General features: G+C 39.2%; 1 protein-coding gene across 1 annotated transcript in view; it reads right to left on the reverse strand.

Annotated features, from left to right (window-relative positions):
* ACSS3 (acyl-CoA synthetase short chain family member 3) overlaps window positions 1-22,878 on the reverse strand; it is a 151,329-nt gene extending 128,451 nt beyond the window's left edge. Inside the window, exon 1 of the mRNA XM_081084176.1 lies at window positions 22,504-22,878. Coding sequence (XP_080940302.1) covers window positions 22,504-22,811 — 308 coding nt within the window. The 5' untranslated portion in view covers window positions 22,812-22,878. The remainder of the gene's footprint in view (window positions 1-22,503) is intronic.
* Window positions 22,879-23,332: the final 454 nt, after the last annotated feature.

The raw sequence follows: 23,332 nt of genomic DNA on the forward strand, positions 1-23,332 counted from the left end.
TCAAATTTTGTCCAACTGCTGGTTTAGGCCAGATCCTCAGGATCTGGCCTAAACCAGCAGTCAGACATTCCCCTCACAATCCAGGACAGCTGGCTCCTAACTGCTCACCTGCCTGGCTTCCTGATCACAACTAACTGGCCCCCTGCCAGCATGACCACCCCTAGCTGCCTCTGCCTGCCAACCTGATCGCCTCTAATTGCCACTCCCGACAGCATGGTCGCCACTTACTGCCTGCCCTGCCAACCTGGTCACCCCCAACAGTCCCCCTCTGCCAGCCTGGTCAACCCTCAGTGTCCCTACCTGCCAACCTGGTCGCCCCTCACTGCCCCCGCCACCAGTCTGGTCGCCCCCAAATGCCCCCTCTACTGGCCTGGTCATCCCTCACTGCATCCCTGACACCCTGGTTGCCCTTCACTGCCCCCCCTCGCCCCGCGCTGGTCTGGTTGCCCCGTGCAGCCTACTGCTCAGTCATTTGGTCATCCCTCATTAACCCCCCTGCTGGCCTGGTCACCCCATACGGCCTGCTGCTCAGTCATTTGGTTGTCTCTCACTGCACTCCTGCCGGCCTGGTTGCCCTTCACTGCCCGCCGCCCCCCCCCCCCCGCCCCCGCCGGTCTGGTCACCCCATGCAGCCTGCTGCTCAGTCATTTGGTCATCCCTCACTAAACCCCCTGCTGGCCTGGTCACCCCACTCAGCCTGTTCGGTCATCTGTTCAGTTGTTTCAGATGTGACGGCCCCTGGCTATATATATGTGTTAATTTTTCTGAACATGTATTTATATATTGAATGGGTTATTTAAATACATTTCAGTAAAAATATAAATTAAAACAGTCAAGATTGCTTGACTTTGGTCTTACTGAATCATCAACTTTATAATCAGTAAAATGAGCATTAATAAAAAAAATGTTTTAATGAAATAAAAGGATCTCTTTTCAACTTCATCTAGTAAAAAGGACCATTTCTTATGACAACATCTAAACTTGGTTTTAAGAAACTAAAAATTGGGTCATAAAAATGTTTGCTCCTTTTTTTTATTTACTTTTGCCATCAAAATCAACCTCAGGCAGCTGAGCAGTCATAATAAATGGCTACATAGAACCTTCAAATCACATAGATTTGCTATAAATCTGTCATTGTCATTCCTACTGTCCACTATGATTTTGGTTGCCCTCATTCTAGCCACTTACGAGACTGCCCTTTCACACCCACTTAAAATGAGGTATGGCCATGAAGTCTGCTATGGCCATAGAAGTAATCAAGGAAGTTTTTAAGGTCCAATGTATGTTTACCACAGTTCCTTCTTTCTTTCGGTCACAGGAACGAGTGACGGTCAAAGTGGTAACTCTCAGCTGGCATCCTTGAGTGAGGATGGATGGCATGGAGCAAATCTCCCAGGAACCCAAGATAAACTCGCATGAGTGACACATACCTGAGCTTTTGAATCCAGGGAGATTTGAGAGTTGTGTACTCCTGCAGCAAAACCTAGTCTAGTCTGATTGATACAAAGGTCTTAAGATTCATCAATTTTAGCAAATTGAAACAAACTTTAGAATTGTCATATTTCATAATTTGAGAAGCAACGGGATACATTCCAGGGCAACCAAAATACAAGGAATCTCAACTAGGATAATTACATAGTCACTACAGTAACGTTAGATGTCCTTGCAAAGGAGTCAAGCTGTGCTGTCATCAGTGTCTGAACTGACGAAGGCATTGCTGAGGGTCTTGAGAAGGAGCTCCAAAAGAAGGAAGTTCTTGAAACTCCTTATGAATTATTCTTGCACATAATTTTCTATTTTCCCCTGCTTTTTCTTTACTAACCCTTGCTGGCTCATATCTGACATAAAAACTTAGACTCAGCTCTTTGGAGGGAAGGGAATCTTGTTTGAATTTGATTTATTTTCTTCCTCACTGCAGCCTAACCTGAATCAGACTTCAGAGCAACTAATACCAGACTTTAGCCCATTCCGTGTTTCACTTTGGCCTTGCTCATCAAATGACCCACTGGAGTGTGTATTTGGCCTACACAACGGGCTAGGTCAATGAATGTGGTAGATGTCTGAAGGATTTTTAAGAGGCTGGGAGCCTAACAAGTTCCACAGTCTTGATCTCTGGGCCCCACCAATTCCCAGAGATTACCACCAACTTACCCTTTGCTGAGAGCTAAAATTTTGTTATTTAAGCATGCATTTATTAAATCAATTTTTAAACATTATAAAAGGAAATAAAACCTGACACTCAAAAAAGCATTACTTATTTTTAGAGGGGAAAATTGACAGCATTTACTCTGTGAATGTGATTACCCAGCGATGGAAAGTTAAATTAATAAAATCTAAAATGCCGCTCTCAACCGCTGCCACCCACTTCAAGAATAAAATGTAATGTACTTCAAACAGTGTGACCCATGTAACTCACAAAGGGCCATATTGCAATTTGCATGAAGTAACTGTTAAAGCTTCCTCCAGCACAACCACACTTAGTAATCTTAATGTCACAACCCTCTCTATATGCTCAGCTACTGACTTCTGTAGTCTGCACATATTCATTGTTAAATAACTGTAAAGACCAACTCAAAAATTAACCTTCTGATATGATCTTCCTTCTTTGGATCATATTACAATTTCTTTCCTTAATGACCTACTATTTGGGTCTTCATTTAATCACAATTACATTAAAAAAAAAGTCACGTTCTTTTTCAAAATTTAATAGATCAAGGAAAAAGATGAGTGCATTTCGTTATCTATATAATAAAATATTAAATCCAGATACTAGTGATAAATGTATAACCTTTATAAGAAACAATTCATTATTTTATCGGAAGACTTCAACCACCTATCTATTGATAAATTTCTATCAATAATAATTTTCTCTTTAAAAGTTTTTCTACTCAACAAATTTAATAATAATTTGTTGTTGATTAGACTTGAGACTGGGAAGGAATGAAGAAAAATTTAACTGGGAGCATGTTCTTCACTCTCCAAAGGTAGACTAATTTGTAATAACTATAATACAACATAAAATGTGGCAACTTTCCTTATACAGATGTCAACTAAGTATAATGAAAGCACAGAGAAAAAAATAGATTAATTCCAACTAATGGGATATGGTAAGGAGCCAGTAGATGTTGAAAGAGATGTAGTAGAGTGTAAAGGCCTGAGCTTTAAGGTCCAAGGACGAGAATTCACATTTCAGACATGTCATTTACTAGCTGCATGATTGAAGGCAAATTAGCATGTCCAGGCCTTTCTCCCTCATCTTTAAAACCAGGAAAATAAAACTAGAAACAACAACACAGCCCTTCGCACCAAGACAATGTTATAAGCATTTAACACAGATTAATTCATTTAATTCTCATAGCAAATCTGTGTGTCTGCTAACAGGATCCTCGTGTTACCAATGAGGAAACTGGGGTGCACAGAGGTTAGGGGCCTACCCGAGATGCACACTGATGTGTCACAAGCTGGGACTGGATGTCAAGCAGTCAGACTCCAAGTCTCAGCCATATTCTGTTTTCATAATGTGAGAGTACTTTATATCTACATAAGCACAATTTTATGCACATTTCATTGTGTATACACATTTCATTGTAAAATTGTGCTCATGGTAGGTATAATCTATATAATAACCCTTTGAGGTATTTACTACTTTAGACACACTTACCTATGAGGAAACTGGCTTAGATAAGTTATAAAAGCACAGTTGTGTGGCAATGCATACAATGGACAGGAGCACGACACAAAGAGAGGGTGACTGTTTAGAGATTTTTTTCGCAATAAAGTTGTGATAAAGGTGAAAAGGAGGGAGGGTTTTGAGAAATAGGGGGACTGAAAAAGGAAAATTTTAGAGAAAAGTAGAAAGAAATCTTAAAAGGTATATATGAAGAAACTAGGGCTCTATGAGGGGGTCAGCAAACTACAGACACGTGACAAATCTGGCCCACCACCTATGTACGTAAGAAAAGTTCTATGGGCCCTAACCGGTTTGGCTCAGTGGATAGAGCGTTGGCCTGCAGACTGAAGGGTTCCAGGTTCGATTCCAGTAAAGGGCATGTACCTTGGTTGCAGGCACATCCCCAGTAGGAGTGTGCAGGAGGCAGCTGATCGATGTTTCTCTCTCATTGATGTTTCTAACTCTCTATCCCTCTACCTCTCCCTTCCTCTCTGTAAAAAATCAATAAAATACATTTTTAAAAAAAGAAAAGTTCTATGGAAACACAGCCACACTCATATGTTTACATATTCTCTCTGGCTGCTTTTGCTCAACAACAGTAGAACTGAGAGGTTGCAATGGAACCTATCTAGCCCACAAAGCCAAAATTATTTACTATTTGGCCTCTTAAAAACTCTCAAATAAATATATTTGTGGAATATAGAGAACATAGACTGATGAATAGGGACAGATCCAAAGACAGAGAAACAGCGATCAGACTATCAATCCCCAGAGGGAAGGTAGGGGAGGGCGGGGGGTAAAGGGAAGAGATCAACCAAAGGACTTGTATGCATGCATATAAGCCAAACCAATGGACATGGACAACAGGGGGATGAGAACATGAGTGGGGGAGGGGAGGTTAGGGGTTAATGGGGGGATGAGGACACATTGGTAATACCTTAACCAATAAAAAAATTAAAGATAAAAAAAAAAACTCTCAAGTAAGGCCTGCCCAATAGAAATTTCTGTGATCATGGAAATGTTCTCTATTTCCACGCTTAATAGGGTAGCCACAAGCTACAGATGGCTAGCTAGATGTAAATTTAAATTAATTGAAAGTAAATACAATTTGAAATTTAGCTCCTCAATCACACTAGCCACCTTTCAAGTATTCAATAGCCACATTTGACTAATGTGACTGCAGAATTGAATTTTCAATTTTATTTAATTCTCACTAAATTAAACTTAAATTTCAATAGCCACATTGGCTACCGGCTACCATACAGGACAGTGAGTACAATTTAAGGAACTTCAAAGACACAAAGGTGGTCTACAGAGTCAAATACTAAAGAGAAATAAATTAAAGTAAGGACTCAAATCAATCCATTGAGTTAAGCAAAAAGTAGGTATCAATGATCTTTGGGAGAGCAATTTGGATGGAGCAATGAGGACTGGGCCCACCTTGCAGTGATGCAGAAGTATAAGGGAGAGGAGGACCTGGAGTATAGACAACACGGCCAAGAAGTTAGGACAGAAAGAGAAGGAGGAGCCCTCGCCAGTGTGGCTCAGTTGGTTCGGGGTAGCCCCATGCAACAAAAGGTCACCACTCCAACTCTGCCCAGGATTGTGGGCCTGATCCCCAATAAAGGACGTGCCCGTAGATGTTTCTCTCTCACATCAATCTTCTCTTTCTCCCTCTCCCTCTGTCTGTAAAATCAATAAAAACAATATTTTTAAAAAGGAAGAAAGAGAAGGAAGATGGTCTGATTTCTCTTTAGCTTGTACAAATCTTTCAACTGTTTTATTAAAAGAAAAAGATAAAAAGTGTAGGTAGTGAAGGGGAAAGGGGTGGTAAATTAATGAGAATATTGTTTGTTTGTTTTCAATGGCAATGACAATTGAGACAAGTACAAAAGTAAGGCAAAGTTCAGGTTCTGTTTTGGAAGTCCAGGTTCATGAGCGCTGCTGAAATAAGAGATGTGTTTGGAGCATAACATGAGCTAAGGCACGAAAGACCAGTGCAAGCCGTGTCTTCAAAGCCTTGAATGCCTTCTTAAGGGCAGGCCATGAAAGGATTTTGAGCAGGGGAATGTCTTGCTCAGACATGGATTTCAGGTCAGCCCTGAGAGGCATCTCAGAGGCAAATGAGGAAATGGAATCAGTTAGGAACTATTGAGAAGCCTAGGACGACATGGTAAGTAAAGAAATGGTGGGGAGGGAGGACTATTGTAGAAAAAAATCAAAAGGAACTAGAAGTAGGAGGAAGGATGCTATCAAAGAAAATGGAGGCTTTTTTCCATCTCTGAGTGCCAAATAGATGTTCTCTTTAAGGTAAATTTCGAATAAGAAAAAAAAAAGTTTTGAAGTAGGAGAGATAGCTAACATTTTTTTAATCACCAATAATGTGCCAGATTCTGAGTTCGGTAATTGACATACATCAAATCATTCAATTTACACACTACCCCTTGAGGAAAACAATGTTACTCCCATTTTACATTTAAGAAATGAAGCTCCGCGTAGTCAGGTAACTTCCCAGAATTTATACATTTCACACACGGCAGACTGGAACCGAGTGCTTTCTCCCTCCCAGGGAGTGTAATGAATCTCTGACTTGATAGGACTGTGGGCTTATTTGAGTAATTCTTGTACTTTCACTAGACACTACATCCTGTGGCCAGAGACCATGAGCTCCCTCATTAATGGCACACAACAAATGCTCAACAATTGTTTTTACATAAATGTCTTCAGGTGTGAATGAATGTGAATGGAAGTAGTACTCCTCTGACACATTAACACAAATAAGAAAAAGAGTCTCATGAGGTAAACGCTCAGCAGAAACAATGACTAGCTCAAAAGACTACTATTGCCCACAAACAGAGAAGGCTTTAAGCATTTTTAAGAGGGCATCATATTGCTTTAGTCACACAGTGACATCCCATCTAAATGAGATCCTTGGCCTTCAGCAGTATCAACTGACTGTTCCAGGAAACCCTCCAAATTGGGTAATTGCTTACTTGGGCAGCATAATAACCTTATGGTAATTTAACCACTAGGGATGTTGTTTTTGAAAAAGTACTTGGAAAACACATATCTCTATAGGACAATTATTTAACAGAGAAACCTAACACAAAGAGAGAGACTTCTGTAGCCCTACTGATCCTTGCATCCATGAGTATACACACTCAGAACCCGGCCTCATCCCACCAGCTCTGGCCACAGATTGCCCCATCTCGACATGAAAGGACAGCCCAGACATCTGCACCGGGGCCAGATCATCTCGGATTAAAACTGCGTCAACTGCCAATGGTGAGACATGCAGCCAACAGGAAAAAGAATGGAAAGAAAGGCTTTCAAGAAATCGATACCTGTTATCTGAACTGGATCCACTGTCAATGAAGAGAAAAGGCATAAATGAATCATCTTAAAGATCCTCCGGCTGTGAGTCATGCTTGACAGTTAAATTCAAAGCAGAAGGTGAGGACACCCTTTTATCTTGTTTTATTTTTATTCTAGAGAGAATGCAGGAAACAGAGACTTGAAGGAAAAGGAACTAAGACTTGGTTTAATATAAGAAAAGAAAAAGATAAAATAATAGTTAATTAAATTACTATTAAAGGTCAATGTAAAAGATCAAAACACCTTTAAATTCCAAGCATGAATTTATTAAAATTTAAATATAATCCTAAATGCATATACACGTAAAAGTACATTTTCAAGGAAAGTAAACTTCATTAGACAGCCCTTTTCAAGAGAGCACTTAGCACACTCTTAGGGGCAGTAGGCTTCAGGAACAAATTCAAAAATAAGTCATGATAAGGAAACAAATTCCAAATCAGGGCAGATTCTCAGAAAACCACATCTTCAGACCAGGATGCCCACGGAGGCCCAAGAAGGTAACCCTGCAAACCGCAAAGCTATCTAGAGAACCAGGAGGGAGCAGAAGAGGAGGCACATTCTCCATTGTCAACTGGTATTTGTTGGAGAGAAGATGCATGTCTGTCAGCACTTAATACTGATGATGATAATAATGAAGTGATGGAGAAAGAACAAAAATGAAAGGGCTAGGGGGACAGAGGAGAAGAGATTGCAGCCCAGCACCATGCAGGGAGGAGGAAACCAATTTTCTGACATGGTGTTATCTCACTCTGGTCAAGGAGAAAAAGAAAGAAGAGAGGGGAGAAATATGTCAAGATTGAAACTAACGTGCTCTAAACCTTAGGACTTTAGGACTGCATATTTTTCTGTTTCCATATTACATCTTTGCCTTAGCTGTCCATTTATTTCTCTTCAAGGCTGTAACTCATGCCTTATGGCACACTTCTGTTCTGATGAAACTCCTCTGCCACTGAGGGTCACAGAAGGCCAACACCACATTCATTAACTCATTCTGCACAACACAGCTCATGTCCACAGACAGGTGTTTAATACAAGCTCTTATTAAAGAGGAGGAATACAATCAATCATTTAAGAATATCGAAGAAGAAATTGTTTTTCCCATTGAGCCTTTAAAATTCTTCAAAGATTGTTTCTATAAAGACTATGTAATTGAGGAAAATACCAAGGGAACATCAATTTTGTTTTATTGCTTAAATAAAAAGGTCTGAAGCAAATATGACACGATGTTGAGATTTTACAGAGCCTAGTATTCAGTGTCCACTAGATTATTACCTTTATTTATTCTCTACATATTTCCTAAGGAAAAAGGCTGTGGGACCTTATTCACAATATTAATCTGTTCTGAGAAAAAATTTGACAATGTACATCAGAAAGTATATAAATTCTCTTTGACTCAGAAATCTAACAATTCTTCAGTAGGAAGGAAGAAAAGAAAGAAATAGGAAGAGGCAAACAGACAGAGAGAGAGAAATCTTTGGAATTCTGTCCAAAGATGCAAGTGTATCTGCCTGTTCATAATAGCACAAACAGAGAAACCACTTAAATATCAACATAATGGGATTGTGAAATAATTTTACATTTACCAAACAATATGTTAAAATATTCTGCATACATTGAAAATCATGAAATAGAATAGAGCTGTGGTCAGCAAACTGCGGCTCGCAAGCCACATGCAGCTCTTTGGCCCCTTGAGTGTGGCTCTTCCACAAAATACCATGTGCGGGCACGCGTACAGTGCGATTGAAACTTTGTGGCCCATGCGCAGAAGTCGGTTTTCAGCCTGGACGAGTCTATTTTGAAGAAGTACAGTTGATATTTGGCTCTGTTGACTAATGAGTTTGCCAACCACTGGAATAGAGGAATGGAAAAATCACAACTTACTATAACTGAAAAAAATGAGATATCAAGTAGTATGGGTAATATAATTATACTAGAGGCCCAGTACACGAAATTTGCGCACGAGGGCACGGGGTCCCCTCAGCCCAGGCTGCACCCTCTCCAATCCGGGACCTCTTAGGGGACGTCTGACTGCTGGTTTAGGCCTGATCCCGGGGAATGGGCCTAAACCGGCAGTCGGACATCCCTCTCACAATCCTGGAACACTGGCTCCTAATCGCTCACCTGGCTGCCTTCCTGATTACACCTAACTGCCCCCCGTGCCAGCCTGATCTCCCCATGCAGCCTGCCGTTCAGTTGTTTGGTCGTCCCTCTCTAACCCCCCTGCCTGCCTGGTTGCCCCAAGCAGCCTGCTGTTCAGTTGTTTGGTCGACCCTCACTAAACCCCCTGCCGGCCTGGTCATAGGCAGCCATATTGTGAGGGTGTGAGGGTAAATTTGCATATTACCTCTTTATTATATAGGATTTTTCTGTAAGAAGAAAAATAGAGCCCAGAATAACAAACATGCATAAATTATAGATTTTTTAGAAAGACAAACATGTACACAGGCAAAAATATGAGTGCCTACAAAAAATGGTAAATCTGAACAAGCGTGGTAGTCTAGTGAATTGTATTGCCAATATCAAGTTTGGTTTTGATAAGGTGCTGTGGTTATATAAGATGTTACCCTTGGGGGAAGCTGAGTGATGAGTACAAAAGACCTCTCTGTAATACTTTTGCAACTTCTTGTGAGTCTGTAATTATTCCAAAATAAAAATTTTAAAGGAAAGAAATGAAAGATTGAAGGGAAATATACCAATATATATACTGAGGATATATTTTGATATTGAACTACAGCTGATTTTTCCATCTATTTTGGCTTTTCTAAGTTTAAATAAAATGTAAAATAATACTTCTTTGTGAAACAAAACATAAACCCAAATTTCAATCAGAATTATTTTGGAATAAAGAAATATCAATGAAAAGTAATTAGTCAAACCTAGGTCTCAAACCTTATCTTTATAAAATCTCTGCTCTTTTAATTAAAATACACTATATCTTTCATCAGAATTCCAACCTTCACCTCTCACCAAAACAGCCTGACACACAGGTACAAACATAACATAGACATACCTACAAAGATAAACCTAACATAACTAACTAGATATTATTGAGCATAAATTAAAAATGTTAAGGAAAGTAGACAAAAATGTATTATGCCATTTTTCCTAGCTTTATCCTCAAAATAATCTGAGAACAATGTCACAAACTACATCTTTGTTCTCTTTGCCAACTCCCCTACTATCTACATATTCGTAAATAAATAATTTTCCATTAACATTCAATAATTTGAAACTTGAATACAGGGAAGCCTGCTCAAATATCCAAAAGTTCATTATCTATTTTTATTCTCTTTTTGTTTCTTTTATTCTCTTTTTGTTTCTTACTTGTCTTTTCCTCATCTAAGAGAAAAATGAGAGGCTACACAAAGGGATAAAATTAAATTGGTGGAGTCTTTTATCTGTTAAAGGATTCATTAGTTAGAGAACGGCTGCTGTTCACCAACTAAATGGTCCATACCACTCATGATTACTCTTCTTTTATTAAGCAGGTAAATGAAAACTATGTTATTACAAGCAGAAACACGTTTTTCCTTTGATGTATGACATTGTTCTTCAAAGTTATACACTGTCTAGACTCTAGACTCTCATTCAATGCCTGGATTAGTGCCTGGCTCACAGAAGACATTTAATAAACATTTGCTGAATGAACAAGAGAAAGAAGGAAAGAATAAATGAGGGAACAAATAAGTTAATGAATGAATACATTTTAGAACCAAAAAAACTTTACTTTTATAAATATAACAGGTCAACAAATAGATATGCATGTATGTATGCATGCACGTGACTTTACTTTAAGTCTGTAACACCAGTATTATGAGGACAATACAGGATTAGAGAGGAGGTATTATGAGGACAATACAGGATTAGAGAGGAAATGTGATACAATTGGAAGATTATGCACTCCGAAGTCTAACAGCTCTGGTTTTTCATGCCAGATCTGCCACCTGCATGCCTAGTGAACACAAGCAAGTTACTTAACCCTCCCTAAATTCTTCTTTAAGAAACTATGTCCTTGCCCTGGCCAGTGTGGATCAGTTGGTTAGAGTATTATCCATACACCAAAAGGTCAAGGGTTTGATTCCTGATCAGGGTGCTTACTGGAGGCAACTGATTGATGTTTCTCTCTCACATTAATGTTTCTCTCTTGCTCTCTGTCCCTCTCCCTTCCTTTCTCTATAAATCAATAAAAACATATCCTCAGGAAAGGATTAAAAATAAACAAAATAAAAATAAAAATTTTTAAAGGAAGTATGTTCTTGAAAAGTTAAAAACTATGGTAAGGGATATTATTGTAGTTATTGTTATCATAATAATATATTTTGTCTCCTATAACACCTTAACACACACTCACAAACACACGCATATGCACATACATAAATATATACATATAGAGTAAGATCAGCCTTGAGGATTTAAGAGATTTTAATGCAACAGTATTATTATTTCCATAAAATACAGTTTTTCAACTAACTAGATACTTAGTAAGAAAAATCAAATCTTCCTGATTAAAGGTATTTTATTAATTATAAATTTTATATTAAATAATATATTAATATAAGATTTTATTTAACATGAACATTAATCCTTTTATAACTTCATTAAATTAAGATACAATTTTTATCAAATTATATCCACTAAGCCTATAATTACAGTCATATTTCAAACAGCTTTTGAACTATTTAAATAATGAGATGTTTATAGTAGACATATGTACAAGACCATGAACAATTAGGACCCAACATTTTAAACTGACAATAAATTCAGCTTTATATATACATTTTTTAAATTCAAGCTTTTATCAGAATAAAATCAGCTTTTATTCCAAATAACTTAAATATTAAGAGTGTTGTCATTTGTGGCAGTACCTAAATGTGTCCTAAAAGAAATAATATTTATATTATTTGATTGCTAACCCATTTTTTACTTTTTTCATTGAAGAACAAATTACATATAATATATTAGTTTCAGGTGTGAAATATAATGATTTAATATTTGTATAATTGCTAAATCATCACCACAATAAGTCTAGTTACTATCCATCATCATACTTCCTTACAATTTCCTTTCCTGTGATGAGGACTTTTAAGATTCACTCTCTTAGCAACTTTCAAATATGAACATCATGTTATATATTACATTCCCATGACTTATTTATTTTATAATTAGAAGTCTGAACCTTTTGATCTCTTCAGCCAATTCACCCAGCCCAGATCCCTCTTCCCCTCTGGCAATCACTGACCAGTTCTCTGTATCTGTAAACTTGTGTGTGTGTTTTTGTTTTGGTTTGGTTTGACTCATTTTTAGATACAACATATAAGTGAAATCATATGATATTTGTCTTTCTTTTATCACTTTTATCAATAAAATTTTATATATTTGGTTAACATATGTACTACACAATGACAATCTAGTAACATAATATTGATCCAGCTCTTAAATCTGAAATTCTTAGAGCCTGATATGTGCCAAAGAGACAACTTTTCCAATCTATACTCATATGGATACTTGGTCTGTACCACTGAAGTAAAGTATTTCCCTCCTTGCAATATAAGTGTCTTTGGCTTGATGACTAAGAACCTATGCCAATGTAAAATATTCTCTACTACAACTTAAATATAAATTAGCTAAAGAGGAGCAAAAGGATCCAATTGCCTTGTAATAAAACTTAGAGCCATGAAGATAAAGAGAATTTCCAACCCTTGGATGCTTTTATTCATGGGTCATTTTGGGTTCTGGAAGGATGGATAATTCAAGTAATAAGATGCAATATATGTACAAATCAAGATTAAGGAAATGGGTTAAGAAGGTTAATCTGAACATAGACTTATAAACAAGGAGGTCAGGTTTTGATTCCAGGTCAGGACACATGCCTGGGTTGTGGGCTTAATCCCCAGTAGGGGTCATGCAGGTGGTAGCTGATCAATGATTCTCTCTCATCATTGATGTTTCTATCTCTCTCCCCCTCTCCCTTCCTCTCTGAAATCAATAAAAAATATTTTTTTTTATAAAAAGAAGGTTAATCTGCATATATTAAAGTTTCAAAATAAATTCAATTGATATACAGTTATGTGCATTCCACTATGGAGATAACAGAGGTGACTGAGACCTGATCACTGCCCTTCCATGACCTTGTGGTGATTTGTTAACTTACTGGTAAGACCAAAGCATTGTGGAAGGTGAGCATTTACAGTGGATGTATAGTGACAACATGGAGATGAGTATTGAGCATTCTTTGCCAAACTAGCTTAAAGGGAAATAAGATTCAAGGTGATGTGCTTTTTACGAAAGAGGCATTTGTCAAGAAGACATGTGCAAGTTGACTCTGGGAAAACAATGAAGATATATTCCTCTAAAATGAGAGGAGGGTGGAAGACACATAGAAACATAAACAACAAATGAGGAGAAAGGAAGTTACAACTCTGATCAAAAATTTTTAGAGTTCTTACATTGTTCTCATTCTTCTGGACCTTCTAGGTCCTGACATCTAAACAGTCATATGACACCAGACAGAAGTTAAAAGTGTAGTTACAACTAAATACAGAAATTAAGCTATATGATGTGACCCAACTAGGTTAAAAAATTAAGTCGATCACTATTCAACATGTGTTTTAGTTAGCACAGCTATAAAAATACATTTTTATTTGATAAGGTGTTGGGAGAATTGAAAGAAATATGCATATATAATGTTAGTATAAGTCCTAATCCAGAGCAAGTGCCCAATAATCAGTAACTGCTGTTATCATTGCCATGGTTGTTACTGTTGTTGTCATAATCATTATTGAGATACAAGGCATCATCTTTAAGGAAAGGAATAGCTCAGTCATCAGCTAGAGAATAATCACATACAAGTATCCTTCCTAATCCAGTACAGATTCTGTAAATGTACCAAGTCTTTTGTGGCTGACCTCCTAACACTCAACGGCAGTACAGGAAAGTGAGAGAGCCCGCAACTCATTGTCCTTACACTGAATTTCAAAAAATGAGCTGTTCATATTCAAACTAAGAAAGCTGTATGCAATATAATTCCTAAGAAACTCATCTCTGCACTGAACATATATAAATAAGCCTGTCCACCTGCACTAGAATCAAGATGAAAAGCCATTAAAGAAAAACAGGAAAGAATATTATACGTGAATGCATTAAAAAATAAACAAACTCATTAACTTCCATAATTATAAAATTCAACAAGTTCTAATATTTTATTTTATTAGCAGATTGGAAGAAAGGAAAAATTTCAAATATTCATAAGTAGATGAGTTAATTAGGTTATTTATCACTATGTTCCCATAACAATAATATTAAAGTATACTGTAAGCAATGAATAATGTGGTCATTACTCATTTTCCTTAAGCCAAAAAACCAACAGAGCATTTTTTAAAATATACTTTATTGATTTTTTTACAGAGAGGAAGGGAGAAGCATAGAGAGTTAGAAACATCGATGAGAGAGAAACATCAATCAGCTGCCTCCTGCACACCCCCTACTGGGGATGTGCCCACAACCAAGGTACATGCCCTTGACCAGAATCGAAACTGGGACCCTTCAGTCCACAGGCCGATGCTCTATCCACTGAGCCAGACCAGTTAGGGCCAACAGAGCATTTTTACTAGAGGAGAATAATGTTTTCTACTGTCCAGGAAATATTTCTAAAGTAGGTAATAATTAGTATAAAGCCTTCCTCCCCTCCCCTCACCTTTGGGACTATTGTACATATTTTAAATATTTTATATATAAAATATAATTTCCCCCCTCCCTCCAAAAAAACACACACAAAAACCTCTTATTCTATATTTAATAGTGATATTTTCCAAATGTTACTAAGATGTAGATCTAGATTTTTAAAGTTGTTTTTAGTGGTTTCAATGGAGAACGGATAAGAAAAGAAAGAAAAACTAAAATTAACTGAGGCTATTGCTATAGCACAATATAATGTAGTACTTAGATAGAATCTAGATACTAAATTCAGGCTGCCTGGGTTGAAATCTTAGATCTGCTATTCAATAGTTTTATAAGCTTAGGCAAATAGCCTAAAGTCTCTGCATCTCTATTTTTACCCTTATTACATGAGAATAAAAACTGGCAAGGTTGTTATAAGTATTAAATAAATTAAAGCATTTAGCATTGTACCTGGCTCATAGCATGGATACAAATAAAGCTTAGCTCTTTTAACTATATGCTAGATGCTACTTCTGTACATTATTAGCACACTTAATCACTTTAAATATCCTATACAGTTGTTATTCCTTCTCAATCAATAAGGACAGTTAGATTCACTACAATAATAACCACAAACTTTCTGTAACTTGAAAAAAATGTTCATTTCTCACTTATGCTTCACTGCAGGCTCAAGTGGACTCCCAAAGCATGTCATCTATGCATTTCTGCTCAGCAATCCAGGCTACTTCTCTGCTACATGTGCTTCCATAATGCCTGTGACAAAATGGCAGGCACTAGGCACTGAAGCACTGACACGCCTTATTCCTCTAAGGGCCATAGCTAAGCTAATCACATAGCCATGCTGAGGCGGGGAAATTCTATCTTCTCCTGTGCTCAGAAGTAGAGGGGAACAGATATTGCTGAACAATAATACCCATCACAACCCGAATTTTATAATCCTATTTTATGATTATTCGAGGCAAGGTGCAGTTCAAAGAGTGGAGCCAACATTTTAACCAACAAATCAGATTTTCTCCACAAATAATGATCCTCAACCTTTTTCTTCACTCACCAAAACAGGCTATCTGACAAATTTCCATTGGTAAGTAATAGTGGCAGACTTTATTCAGCCGTGATAAGGGGAGAGTTGTGAGGAAGGCTAAATCAGGGCATTTGTGGTTAGAAAAGCACTTAACTCTCAATTGAGAATCAATGAAGCCCTATAAAAATAAGAAAAAGTGTAGAGAAAGCAAAGTGAGATTAGTGCAAAAGTAGACTTTTCTAAGCTCCAATACTTTCACTTAGTTATTTAGCTAATAGTCAATAATACCGATTTTATGTTCCTCCAGCTCCTAATTTTTTTTAAAATCAATCTATCATACTAATTTTTTTTTTTTGCAAATACTTAGCATTCTTTCTTTATTCTTAATCTTCCCGTTTATTGTACTTAACTGATGTATCCATTTAGGAGAGAAATCTTGAAAGATTATACCTTGGAGATGTTATTCTAACATCAAAACCTAAGGAGAAGGTGCTCCTATGGTCCAGAGCTAGCTCTGAAGTCAAACACCTACAAGACGAGTTGGTCTTCTCCCACTTAGAGCAATTTGCATTTGAAATTAACAAAATTCACTATTTAATACTTAAAAGTCATAAATGAAACTCTAACTTAGGATTTAAAAGAGTTTCTTTTTTAGCTATTGTAAGACTGTCAACTGGACTATTTCAACTCAAAACTTCAACTTCAACTTCAACTTCCCTAGATATTATAATAGTACCTCTCCTTACTACATTAGTACACTGTCTCTTACATCTGTTAGCCACAATGCCAGTGAAAGCAAACACAATTAAAACTTTTTTATAACGAGTTCTCTATCCGCATAGTTTAGATCAAGAATGTGAGTTCCACGTTCAGATATGCTTCCTAAAACCATAATTTTAAGAAGTTATTACAATATTTATATATATTATCACAAAGATGCCTTGGTTTCCCGCACATTTCTCTTGCAAATGTAACACCACACTGAAAAGTAATGCTCTCCTTCATGAAGTTGCTGCTTTTTGCTTATAAAAGTGGAATTTTATTTTATTTTTTTTAAGAAGGAGGAAGAGGAAAAGGAGAGGGAGGAAATGACTCGAACCACTGGATTTCTTTCTCAATGACAGTATATGGCAGTGATGGCGAACCTATGACACGCGTGTCGGAGGTGACATGCGAACTCATTTTTTGGTTGATTTTTCTTTTTAAATGGCATTTAAATATATAAAATAAATATCAAAAATATAAATCTTTGTTTTACTATGGTTTCAAAGATCAAAAAATTTCTATATGTGACACGGCACCAGAGTTAAGTTAGGGTTTTTCAAAATGCTGATACGCCGAGCTCAAAAGGTTCACCATCACTGGTATATGGCATGAACAAAGGAAAAGTAAGCCACCTTCCAGGAGGTGCTCAGAGCTTGGCTTTCCCCCACACCTGGTTGTGGATTGGTAGCAGCTGCTTGAATTTCCATTGTCCATTGATTGTGGCCTTTGTCAGGCAATCCATCCTTGCTTATGTAATTGCCGCATTCCTGCAGTTCTCTCTGTTCTGTCCTGAAGGCTCAGTTGCAGGACAGACTGAGAAAATTAGATACAGCAGAGTAAAAAGCTGCTGACCTTCAGAAACAAAATGAGGCCCATCTTTTACAACTGGTCTTTTTGATGAGTACTGTATTTCCAACAGGCCATTTTCATGCTGACCATGTGTCTTCTAAAAATATAATAATGTTATATTTAAGTTTAGATATACCTATACTGTGCATAATATTATGAATAAATTCATTTCCTGCAGTGGTTCTCAACCTTCCTAATGTCACGACCTTTTAATACAGTTCCTCATGTTGCGGTGACCCCCAACCATAAAATTATTTTCGTTGCTACTTCATAATTGTAATTTTGCTACTGTTATGAATCGCAATGTGAATATCTGATAAGCTGTATGTGTTTTCCGATGGTCGCGACCCACAGGTTGAGAACCGCTGCTAGAGTTTGACAAATAGGGGCAAGTCTTCATCCTTAGATAAAACTCTGACCTTCGCCGAAACCGGTTTGGCTCAGTGGATAGAGCGTCGGCCTGCGGACTGAGAGGTCCCGGGTTCGATTCCGGTCAAGGGCATGTACCTGGGTTGCGGGCATATCCCCAGTGGGAGATGTGCAGGAGGCAGCTGATCGATGTTTCTCTCTCATCGATGTTTCTAACTCTCTATCTCTCTCCCTTCCTCCCTTCCTCTCTGTAAAAAATCAATAAAATATATTTAAAAAAAAAAAAAACTCTGACCTTCAAAAGAATTAAATATAACTATATAAAATCTGAACATATAAAGGAAATTTCTCAGAATCTTACTAAGGCTTTAAAAAAGACTGAATTTCCCTAACAGTTGAAATGTGCCTGAGAAATTGTTTGCCAAAGAACCAAAATTCAGTAGGGAATTAAATTACTTCCCACGGTCTCTTCTGCCCTGTCAATCTCACAATCAAATGTTTAGCTATCTAGCTGAATAGCTATAACAGGAGCATATAGATCTGCTGAGTAGTTCTTTATTCCATCTTTTAAACGTCCATCTTGTTTCTTTCATGAACTTCTAGTATCTAAAGAAAAATATAATAATAAGCCACAAAGTTCAACTTGCAAAAACAGGGAGCCCTGCTGATGAGGAATAGTTTCAATTAAGCAAAATTCCCTTTATTCCTGTTTCACAGATTTTTTTCACTTCTGCCTTTTAAACATGGGTTTCTCCTAAATGGGGCAGAGGAGAAAAGTAGAGAGTGAGGAAACTATCTTTTAGGGAACCTGGGCACCTTCACAATCTCTTATTCTATTTCCCTTAGGTCACTGTCAAATACATCCATGTGTTTACCTATCATCAGTTCACTCTGAAATGCACTGTTCTGGCTTTAGCCTTCATCTCTCCATTGATATGACATTATTAAAAGTCACTGATGATTTCTGAGTCAAAACTGATCTTTCAATCGTCAATAGCCTTACAACAACTCTAGAGCCATGACCGCTATGGACTTCCCCTACTCTTCCCTCTCCTCTTTCTCATACTCCATGACACAAAAATACCCTACTCTTGCTTCTACTTCTTTGAACAAGTCCCAACCATTCCACAGTATTTTTCCTCCTCTTTCTCTCCCTACACTCAACATCCACCAGGCTTTAACTCTCATCTCTTTGCAATTTATAGTCAAAACCATAATTCTACATCAATTCCCTCTCACATTTTCAACCGATTATCTTTAATTTCTCAATCAATTCCTCCACTTGGACTTTTGACTCATATTCTTGCAGTCACCACAACTTCTTTTCTTCCCTGCACCCCAGCCAGCCAGTCACTATGTCTAATTTTGCCTGGAACAGCAGCTACTCAGTTCCAGCCAAGTGTTACCACAGGAAAATGCTGACCCACTGCTGACAGATGGTCCGCTTTTTGTTTTCTTTTCAGGAGAAGTCCAAAGTGTGACTCGTTAAAGGAAATTTAATTTTAGATGAGATCTTCCAATGTTTAAATACTGATAACTAATTTTTATAAACAAACAAAAAAATGTCCAGCATCTGGATCAAACAAAACCTATCTGCAGCCTGTCAGACTGTGACTTATGGCCTGAGGGTGAATGCAAATGCCTGAGCATGCTTTCTGAGTCTTCTTAAACCATCCTGAAACTACCTTCTGAATTCCATTACCAGTAATTCAAAATAACCACTACAAGCCAACTGTTTTGTTTAGATACTCCAAGCACACTTGATTCTTTCATATCTCCATGCCTTTGCCATGTTTGTTCCCCACATTAAAAAAAAAAAAAGTTGTTTTTTTCCCCTTAAGTCCCACTTTATGATCAGTTCAAAAGCTACCATTTCTCTGAAAACTTCCTGAACCACATCAGCTAATGAGACTATCTCTCCCATAGTCAAAAGACATTAATACCCAGTACTGTGTGCCAGGCACAGTCCTGGACATTTTATAAGTTCCCTTCCCCCACACAATCCTAAGAAATTGATACTAACATTATGAAAATATTGAAGAAAACCCAAGGTAAGTGTTAGAGCTGGAGTTGTAACTTCACAGAAACTCCATTTCTTTAACATGATCCTTTCTCCTTTGAACTTTTCTCCTTTCTGTCCAAGTCCACTCCCTTCCTTAATCATTAAGTCCGTAGGACATCACATTCTGTTCAGTATTAATGTGTCTTAAGACCAAAGCCTCAGGTCTGTTGACCACAAAACAGAGTTTCCTTCCAAGTAAAGATAGCATTTTTAATTCATTGAGCTTCAGTCCCAGGCCCATGAATGCAGAAAGACCCTACCCTAACTGTTCCACAGCCTCAGGACACCAGGCAGAACATCAGCACTTGACACAGTGATCACCTCCTCCCTTTCCTGGTCCCTGCCAATCAGTAGAACCAGGATCCCAACTCCTTTAACCACCATGATTAATGATTTTTCCCCTATATCACCCATGCCCTGGAAGCCATTGGGGAGCCAGATCTTTGAACATTAGTTTACCTGAGACTCCAAGCTTGGCACCATTTCCTCAACTAATACTTTACTTTCTTGGCTGCAAACTCCTCTTGTGTTTGATTGCGCTTTAATGTGCTCAAATAGACCCATTTAGTCTGGTAACAGGGTTGAACTAAAAGCTGTCTTGTTCTAGTGAAAAAAGAGTAGGACACTCATGTTTTAATCACATTATATGACATGCGTTATGTGGGAGGAAAAAAAAAAAAATGTTCAAATCCTTAACACGACTCCTAAGACCACTAGGAATATGGCTCTCTTCTTCCATTTCTTGATAATTTTCCTGTCATTCCTTAAGTCTCAGCCACATTAGCCTGCTTTCAGTTTTATAGAATTTACTGAGCTATTATATAACTCAAGGCCTTTGCCAATGCTGTTTTCATAGTCTGGAATGGTCCTCCCCTCTTCTCACATCTAATCCTTATTATTCATTGTGAACCACTTTTAAAGATTTCCTCAAGACTCTGTTTTTTCAGTAGTGTTTGACCGAATAGTAGTGTTAGAATAATATTATTTGACTGAATAACATCATTCAGTTGTTGTCCTTTCTCCTCCATGTATGCTTGGCCACTGCCTTATGTTTGGCCCTTGTTTTTGTTTGGACTGTCCCAGTGACTTCTTGAGTTCTTTGCAGTGTTATGGAAGAGATGGTCACATCAATCATTTCAGTACCATACTTTATGACAGAACTTTGAGAACACACTCTTAGGAGAGGAAATAATCTGTGTTTTGATCTAAGAAACACTAGGAGGGTTTCCTGCTCCTAAAATAATTGTGGCATGAGTGCAAAATACCTATTCTTCCTTTAACTTTTACAGGGTCTATTTCATTCAAGTCAGGGTCTTAATTCTTTATTTAGGTAATCCTCATACTATTTCTACATTTATATATATGAAAATTGAAGCACAGAGAGATTAAGTAACATGCCTGGGAACACACAGCCAGGAACTGCAAAAGCCAGGACTCAAACCCAATATTCTGGTTCCAGCTCTCAATCGTCATGATTCCCAAAAAGCAGGGGCCACGTATTACTCATTGGTGTATAGGTCACTGCCAGGCATGTAAAAGAGGATGAGTCAAACACTACTGTCAAAATAAGAACTGGAAGAGGAAAGGCCCTCAGATTCTAAAGGGAAAACCATGCAAACATTGAATTTCAAACAGGACAGGACGGGGTAGGGTGGCAACACAGATCAGCCCTGGTCCACTTACCCTTCCCCACTCCAGGTTCCCTGCCTTCAACAAGGAGACATTTGTCAGATGCAAACCTGACCATGTCATTTTCCCCATCTCACTGCTGGGAACTTGGAAATGGGAAACCTTCTTGCAGTGCTTCTAAAACTTTTTCAGGAAACATTGCTCCCTAATGGCTGGCAGAGGAAAGCAACCACAGTCATACCGGTGAGGCGCATGTCCCAAAAAGTTAGCCACCATTCTCAGTTCTCACAATCTGTGTCTCACCCTCACTATTCTAGCAAGTTGGTGTTTATTCTATAAAGTATCTCTGATTGTTGTAATATATAAAAAAAATGTTTATAACTACTTATAATTGCCGCTCTAGAAGAAAAGCTTTTGCGCCTACCATGATTTCTAGCACCACGTGGCCTCTATCTGCATTCTTTCTGGGCACTCCCATACTCCAGCTTCACACACAGAACAGGGCTGTGGAGCTCCTGGCCACGACACATGAAACCCTTCCCGACCCAGCCCTGACTGACAGCCCCTCTCCCACCTCTTCAGCTAACACAATCAGAAGCAGTCCAATTTCAACCTGATTTCCAGCTCCTGGTCTTTAAGTCTTAGGTACTTGAGGACTTTGAGAAGACATACCCACCCTCCCCAACCCTACTTGGGTGTGAATTTACTGATTGACTATCCCCTTCTCCCCATGGCTACTTAGCCGTATTTCCCTAGTTTAATAGAGTGCTTGCATTTGTTTACATGGGTTTCTCCCATGTTAGGCTGTGCTGTTCCTGGAGACAGGCCCTTGATTTAATCAGTTTAACATCCCAGTGCCGCGCAGAGCCCTGCCATACAGGTAAACTGTCTACAGGAAACTGGACTCACAATAGATAACCGAATTCCTCAAGAGCAGGCAAGAAAGCTGTGAAATTGAAATTAAACACAAACTGAAGGGTCTGAGCGCACATCTCCAGCCTCGATTTCCATTCCTAATAGAACTCCAGGTTCCCCGAGCAGGGGACGTCGAGGCCAGAGATCGGGGTGGGCACAGGAGTCACTCACCAGCTGGTGGAAGGGTGTCTGTTCTCCAGCGTTTTGGTCCAGGGCTTGTACCAGCTGATCTGCTCCGCGGCTTTGCCCCAGAACCCATCGGGGTCCGCCACCGAGGCCGCGAAGTGGGTCTTGTACTCGCCGCCACCGCCCGAGGAAAGCGCGCGGCAGCCGCGGCCCCCGAGGGCGCTCCGCGGACCCGGGGCCACGTACGCCCTGCGGGCCGGGCCGGCTCCCCGAGCCTGGGAGGAGCCGGGCAGGGGTCCCCCGAGCCCTCCGGCGCCGGTGACTTTGCGGCACTGCAGCCAAGACGGCTTCATCGCCGCTAGCGGCCCCTGCCCCCTGCAGGACCTGCGATCTGCGGCCCCCGAGTGCACTTCGCAGGCGACGATCGGGGTGCTGGAGGCTCCCTGGGGCCTGAGGGCAGCAGGCGGGAGGCGGGGGCTAATGGCGAGGTGAGTCGCAGCCTAGGAGTTTGGAAGTCACACTAGAGTCGCCGGGAAAAACCGACCTGGAGCCGCGGAGGAAGCAACAGGCTGGAGTGGGGGTAGGGGGTTCGGATAGTGAAATGGGGGGAGAGGGGAGGCGTCACTGTGCCCTTGCGCGTGGTGACGGTGGCCCTGCAAGAAATCCAACCTCTCCAAGCATTGCCCACCTCGCGGTTCCCAGGAACAGCGCCCTCAAACTGCAGCACGGCCTCCCTTCTCTCACACACAGGGCCCCTGGGATGAGGCCCATGGGCCCATCCCACTCTCAGTTGTCAGGCAAACAAGTTGTGCTCAGCGTCTCTGGGCAAATCTCTGGAGAGCCAGCTGGTGCTGGAGGCGGCCTCGCCTCTGGC

This window comes from Myotis nattereri, assembly GCF_964212035.1.
Source record: "Myotis nattereri genome assembly, chromosome: 2".
Classification (NCBI taxonomy): Eukaryota; Metazoa; Chordata; class Mammalia; order Chiroptera; family Vespertilionidae; genus Myotis; species Myotis nattereri.